Raw genomic sequence first — 7,183 nt, forward strand, 5'->3', positions numbered from 1 at the left:
AGGCCCCGCCCCCAGGCGAGGCCCCGCCCCAGCGCCCTGCCTCCATTAGGGACTTTCTCTGGGGCGTCCAGCCCAGGCTGTGCGCGAGATGCCCTGTGGGCCTGCCCTCCACTCCGAAGGAAGATCTTGGAGGAGTCTCGTGAGCTGGCAGCCACTTATTTGGTGCTACCCCTAGTGGTGCCGTAGGTTTTCTCAGCGGCCTGACACCGCCCGCAGCCTGGGTGTGTGCAGGGCCATGGGGTCTGCACACATGGGTGCTATGCCTCAGCCCATTTCAGTGTGCACGGCCAGCCTTGCACTCGAGGACTCTGCGAGGGCCCCGGCCTTGTCACAGTAGATAAGCAATCTGTATCGATGGTATCACACTAATGGAAGCGGCCTGGACTGTCCCAGGTGGGAGCCAGCAGAGCAGTGGGGCCTCCGGCCGCCCTGGACTTCTGTACATACACTAAAACTCGAATTAAACCTCTGCTTCTGGAGGGGCGTCTGTGTGTGCGCGCAGGTGGGACAGAAACCGCCCCCTGTCGGCGGCGGAGGGTGCAGGACGCCCTGGTCACCACTGACCAGCAGGCAGTTCTATGAACAGCTTTATGTGGGACTCGGGGTATCTGTGATACACGAGGTCCAGGCCTGCGGGCGGAGCAGGTGCCGGACCAGGCTTCTCCGGGGAAGGCCTTGAGGTAGAGGCCAGCACTCTTGGGGAGACTTTTCTTCCGGGAGCAGCATTTCTCAGGCCTCTCTGAAAAGCAGAGGCAGGTGTCAGGGGAAGGCCAGGGCGGGGGCACAGCGAGGCTGGCCGCGGGCAAGAGGCAGGGCCCTGCCGGCCGCCCCCTGCCGGCTGCCCCTTCCCCACTCCGCACTCACGACACAGACAGCGGGGTGTCCAGCTGAATGACACGGGGGCCGCGCATCCTCCGCAGCTGGGCGCGCGTCAGCTTTCGCGGCCCGCCGTCCCCGGGCTCCGGGGCTCCTTGGGCCCTCTGGCTGGCCAGCTCCTCCCGGATCTCCCGGAGCATGTCCTCGGCCCGGCGCGGGTGGGGACGGGGGCTCGGGAAGGGCAGGCCCTCATCCTCATCCTCCGAGGACTCCCAGGAGCTCTCCCCTGCGGAGTCGGCGCGTGACGGGCAGGCTGGGAGCCCCTGGCGCGGGGCCCGGGGCAGGGTTTCCACCCCCACATTCGGGCCAGCCGAGCTCCTGTCCTCCTCCTCCTCCTCGGGCCACGTGGGTGGAGCCCCCCTGGAGAGACTGCCCCCTCTTTGGATGCTTTCGGGCAGTTCCGGGGCGCTTCGGCGTTGGGGAGCTTGGGGGTCGGGAGGCTGGGGGCGCAAAGGAACCTCTCGGAGGTCCAGGGTGGAGAAAGTGAGCCGGGGGTCCCTCCGCAGGGCCTTGGGGCGCAGACGGCTGAGCGGGGAAGGGGAGCCCTTGGGCGAGCTTGCCACCAAAGTGCCGTAGCCAGAGTCCGAGGCGTCGTCTGGTACAGAGGGGGTGTCTTCGTCCATGTCCTCCGTCACCACCAGGTGGGGGGTGATGACAGTGAATTCGGGGGCCCTACAGTGGGAAACATTCGGTCAGCCTCAGGCTCAGGGGTCCCTCACCGCCATCCGGAAGTGAACTCCTCTGAACTTACACACCCCCTTACCCTCGACTGGTTCTCATCTCCCTGGCTGGACGGGGTCCCAAAGCGCCCGGCTGCCCCGAGCAATTTTATCCACAGCACCTGGTCCAGGACCTGCGTGGAGCAGATCCAGAGGTGGGGAAGACTCGGCTTATCCTGGGGGGTGCTGCAAGGTGCACCCCGGTGGTGGATTCCTCTGCTATGCACCTGAGTGGCCCTGCACGATCCTCTCCAGATCTGGGTTTGCCACCGCTGGAGCTCTGATGTTACCCAAACCCAGGCTCTGCTTCCCTGGGGAGCCTCCTCTTCTCTGGGATTTCCCTGTCCTCTTGGGCCCCTGCCCACAGCCTCTCATTTGGTGGCACGGGTGGGTCTTACCTCCCCTCTGCACTGCTCTGAGAGCCTTCCAAGGAGGGTGTGGCGGGCCTGGTGCTGGGGCACTCCAGGTCCTGGTCCTGGTAGAGGGCCAGGAGCTCCCTCTTCTGTTGGACGTACTCCTGTGCCTTCAGCTTCTGCAGGGTGGCCTGGGGAGGGAGGGCACTTTCGTCACGAAGAGCTCTCCTTTATGGAACACGGGTGTGCCTAGCACTGTGCTAAGGTCTTGTTTAAGCTTCCCAACGTCCCGTGAGGGGGTCAGAGCTACGCTTACCCCAGTCTACCACTGAGAAGTGAGACTCCAGTTAAGGCCACAGTAAGAAAGCAGGGTGGTGCCAGGTTTGCGGGTGACAACCTCCAGAGCTCTTCCTTGTGCAAAACGCCCCTTCCCCCTGTGCCATTCTCTTTCTCATGCTCCCTGGGCAAACCCTTCAGGACACCCTCCCTGACTGCTGTGCTGGTGGTGTTAGTGCCTTAAGGGAATTCCCTGGGGGAGCACCTGCTTCCTGCCCGTGTCTCCCCTGCAGCTGGGAGGAGCAGGGGGCAGCTGGTGGGTGGGGTAGGCTTTGTCCTAGGCTGAGGATGCAGCTGTCCTGCAGAGGCGTGAGCAGCAAGACTGTCCCAGGGACTGGACCAGGATACACTGCACTGTCTGTCCCTTCCTCAGCATTTACACCTCCTGCCTGTCCCCAGGCCCCTCCTACCATAGTCTGGCCATAGACAACAACTGGCACAGCAGGGACCCTGGCCATCACTCCCACCCCCATCACCCCCTGCAGCGCTCCATTCTGACTGGTGGATGCCCAAGCCATTTTATATTTTCTGGCTTGCGGTAGGAACTCTTGGGCCCCTCGGTTGCCCCAGGGACCCTGAGTAGCAGGGTCAGGAAAGAGGCCAATGGGAGAAATGACGAGCTGGCACATGGAAGCGACAGGTCAGACGTGTCCAAGTCTCCTCTCCCTGGCTCTTGGTCACACAGCCAGAACAGGGGTGGGGCTCGGGACCAGGAAGCCAGCACACCGGGCCCTATGACCACGCTGCCTTCCACTCCGTGTGCCACACCCCATGCCCCACAGAGTGTGGGTGGGCTGCCCAGGGTAGGGTGCAAGGAAGAAGGGATTTCTGGAAGGACAGCTGCAGCACTAAGGTTGAAGAGGGAAGGTGGGGATGCCTTAGGCACTAGGCTGCCAGCACCCTCAGAGCTTCTCGTGCAGCCCTGGGAGGTAAGAGGTGAGACTCCGGAGTGGGGGGAGGGCAGGAAAGGAAGAGGAAGCTGGTGCTCCCAGTTGGAATGCAAGGCCCCCCAAACACAAGGATCAGTGCCCAAGCAGGTTGTTCTCTCTCTGTCCCTGCAGGTGGAGGGCCAGCTCTCCTGCAGTCTTGGGTGGCCCCAGACTCACCTGCCCGCCTCCTGCTGTCCCCACCACTGGACTGACACAGATCTCTAGAAATGCCTGTTGATTTCCTGTGTGACAGAATCTGGCCTATTCCCCCAGCCCTGGCCGCAGGGTCTGCCCCCTTCTAAGGAGGACAATGGCAAATACTTTTGGCGCACCCATGAGGTGCAGGGACTTGTGCCAAGCCACTTGTGCAATTAATTCTCCATCTATGCCACCAGGTAGTTGCCCTCCCTACTGTGGTTCCCTGGATGAAGGCCAGGCTTAGAGGTGAAGAATTCACTGACTACACAGGTTGCGAGAGGGCACAGCAGCTGGCTGGACTCTGGTGACATGGCTCCTACCCTTACCACCTGCCTCAGTCTGCTCTGCTGCGATTCTGGGCTGGCATCTCTGATGGCACTCTATGTTCCTATCTCTGGTTCCTTTTCTTCTCCCCAGCTGCTAAATATGGACCTCTGCCAAGATTCAGTCTCTCTCCCCGTGAGAAGCTCATTTTCTCTGGAAGTGTAAGCCTCTCTGCTATCCCTGTTAGCCATTTCTGTAAGGAGGAGGACAGAAGGTCTGAGTCCCCAGGTGGCCGCTTGAAGGGGGCCAAAAGATACCCCCCAGCTCTTCCACTAACAGAAAGAGGGGCGAGGAAGGATTCCCTGGGGACTCTTGAGACACTGACAGTCAAATGCATTCCAGTGTTTCAGGCTTTGCTTTGCTTTGCTGAGGGAGACACAGGTCAGAAGTGAGACCACAGGGGCCGGGCACATAAATACCAGCAGCCTTTAGGGGGCCTCAGGCGTTCGAAAGGGTCGAGGCTGAGAGATTGTTCTAAGACTGAAAATCAGCCTGGCATGGTGGTGGTTGCCTGTAGTTTCAGCACTCTGAAAGGCTGAGGCAGGAAGATCTCAAGTTTGAGCCCAGCCTGGGCAACTTAGGGACTTACTGAGGCCCTGTCTCAAAAATAAAAAAATAAAAAGGGGATTGAACTCAAGGCCTTCACAATGAGCTACAGACTCATCCACCATTCATTCTTCCTTCCTTCTTTTCTTCCCTTGTCCCTCCCTCTCTCCTTCCCTTCCCTTTCCCCTTCCCCTCCCCTCCCTTCCCTTTCCTTTCCTTCTCTTCCTCCCTCCTTCCTTCCTCCTTTCATAATAGGGATTGAGCTCAGGGCCTTCACACTGAGCTACATTCCCAGCCCTTTATTATTTTATTTTTTTGAGACAGAGTGTCAAAATTCAGTTCAAGCTGGCCTTGAACTCACTATGTGGTCCAGGCTGGCCTTTAATTTGCAGTAATCCTCAAATATACAAATATACACCATCACATCCAGCCCCCAGTCCTATAAAAGTTTTTGTTTTGTTTTGTTTTGTTTTTTAAAAAAGACAGGGTCTTGCTAAGACACTAAATTGCCAAAGTGGGACTTGAACTTTCAATTCTCCTGCCTCAGCCTCCCAGAGTGCTAGAATTGCAGGTATGCAGCACTGTGCCTGGCTTTATTTTTTAACTTTTGAGACAGGGTATTGCTAAGTTGCTAACTGTCCAGGTGGGACCTGAACTTGTGATCCTCCTGTTCTCAGCCTCTCAAGTGCTATGATGACAGGAATGTGCCACGGTGCCCAGCTTGAGCACCGGGTTTTTCGCATTCAGTATGGGCTTTTAACCATACTTCCCTATGTCTCACCTATTTCTTCCTTTATCTTTAGCTCATTTCTTCAGACAAACACTGTTTCCACCACACCCCTGCCTTGCTGGAGAACTCAGGGTGCCTCTCTAGTCCCCCACTCAACTCAGCAGCGCCTTCACCTCCTCCTGTCCTGCAGTTCTGGGTTGGCTGGTGGTTGACCGGCCACCATTTGCTCAGGAAAGCCCCGTGCCCAGATAGAGAGAAAGCCAGACACTGCTGAGCAGTAAACCCAGCCCCGCGCTCCTCCATCCCACAGGGTCCTCCTTATTCTTGGAGCCAGATCAGTGGTACAAAGCTCTCCAGCAAAGTCCCAGCACCACAAACAAACAAACAAACCCAACTGGAACCTCCTCCCTTCTTTGTCCATCCTCCTGCAGGGGGTTGACAGCAGCACCCAGGACCATGTGTCGGAGGCTTGACCCCAGGACCCATGAAATGTGACCCCTAGGAAGAAGGGGCTCCGCAGCTGTGCCCACCCCGCATGAAGGAGCTGGGAGGAAGCCTGCATGGCCTTTGGGTGGATTCCAAGTCTAACGGCGGTGTCTCAGGGAGGGAAATTCATCACAGGCACACGGAGAGAGCTGCAGCGGGCTGTCCCAGGCCACGAGACACTGCAGCCACTTCCTAGGGAAGCTGGAAGGAGCAGGGCGGGAAGCTCAGCTCTTCTAACACTGTGATCCTGAACTTCTGGCCTCCACACCCGTGAGAGAATTGGCTCCTCCTTGTTTTAACGTTTTTTTGGTGGAGCCTGGAGCACACTAGCAAGGGCTGTGTCACTGAGCCAAGCTCCCGCTACTTTAAGCCACTGCATTGGTGGAAACCAACACAGCTTTCTGGAGCCCTCACTTCCCTGAACTGCTTTTATCTCATACATCTGCCCATGTCACTGCCTGCTGCACACCTGTGCGGGCTCCGTGTTGTCTGTAGGACAAAGTCCGGCATCCCAGCGCAGTGTTGAGTGAGGGCCTGACGCTCCCATGGCCCCTGCCTCCCTGCCTCTCTCCCGTGGCACCCGCCCTTGGACTTTGGGCCCTGGCAGTACCAGGTCAGGGTTTTCTCAGCCTGCATCTCTGTCCTGGTCTTGGCCTTGCTTCTCCATCCCGACGACCCTGCCTGCCCCTTCTTTCCTGACATGGTTCTGCTGTGCACACTGGTCACTCTGACTGACTGCAGCTTGGGCCCCTGAGAAGGACTGCTGCTACTATCTCCTGAGTCCCTCACACCTAATCCCGTGCCTGTACCCAACATGACCTGGCAGGGTTGTTTCCAGGTATCAAAGCCATCAGGCCTCAGCCGGCTCAGGGGCTGGTGTAGCTCTTAGGGACGGTCCAGGCCCTGTCCCCTCCTGAGGGGCACTGAGGGCAGATGGCCCAGTCTGAACTTGCTTCTGGCCCAGACTCTCCCTCCTCCTCTCCTGTGGTATTCTGAGCCCAGGGCCCCTGCCCACCCCTCCCCACTCCCGGCTTTTACAGACCTGGGCTTCCTGTGTCTTCTTCAGCCACTGTGCACGATCTGTGGGACTGCGACAGTATGCAACAAACGCACTGGCAACACACTGGAATTCGGTGAGGCTGATGACCAGGAAGCTGTCTGGGTGGAGGACAAGGTTGGCTTTAATGGTCAGGACTCGTTGGACCCCCGTCCCTGGCTTCCTAGCCGGGGAGACCTACTGGGGTCGCGCAGTTGCTGGCACACAAGCTTCTCCAGCATGACAGGGGGCCGGATGATCTTGGCTTTGTCTGCCTTGCGTGGGGGCTTGGTCACCAGGAGCACGTCGGAGAAGAGGAACAGGTACACGTCCAGCTGTGGATGGGCCAGAGCGGAAAGAGGTGGGTCAGCTGGAGCTGGGGGCACTGGGCTCGCAGGTGGGCACGCAGAGGGACTCAGGCAGGGCTGGGAGCGCTGGCCCAAGGGAAGGGAGGCTGTTTGGTCTCAGTTCTGGATTTACAGGTAGGGAAAGGGGTGGGTTCAAGGTCACACAAAAATCAGAACTGAGCCTGAACCATGTCCTCTTCCAACACAACACACACACACACACACCCACACGCACGTGCACACGCACACGCACATTTCCTGCTGACTGCCCCCCCCCCCCCACGCCCCCGCCCCCCTCCCCCC

The 7,183-nt window shown here is 58.9% G+C and overlaps 1 protein-coding gene across 1 annotated transcript in view; it reads right to left on the minus strand.

The window, feature by feature from the left end:
* Window positions 1–572: 572 nt before the first annotated feature.
* The window catches only part of Plekhg6 (pleckstrin homology and RhoGEF domain containing G6), an 11,800-nt gene continuing 5,189 nt past the window's right edge, over window positions 573–7,183 (minus strand). Inside the window, exons 11-15 of the mRNA XM_010611609.2 lie at window positions 6,736–6,868; window positions 6,540–6,655; window positions 1,994–2,139; window positions 865–1,548; window positions 573–739 (exon numbers count right to left, since the gene is read on the minus strand). Coding sequence (XP_010609911.1) covers window positions 730–739; window positions 865–1,548; window positions 1,994–2,139; window positions 6,540–6,655; window positions 6,736–6,868 — 1,089 coding nt within the window. The 3' untranslated portion in view covers window positions 573–729. The remainder of the gene's footprint in view (window positions 740–864; window positions 1,549–1,993; window positions 2,140–6,539; window positions 6,656–6,735; window positions 6,869–7,183) is intronic.

Source organism: Fukomys damarensis, unplaced genomic scaffold (genome assembly GCF_012274545.1).
Source record: "Fukomys damarensis isolate Sample0158 unplaced genomic scaffold, DMR_v1.0_HiC HiC_scaffold_19, whole genome shotgun sequence".
Taxonomy (NCBI): domain Eukaryota; kingdom Metazoa; phylum Chordata; class Mammalia; order Rodentia; family Bathyergidae; genus Fukomys; species Fukomys damarensis.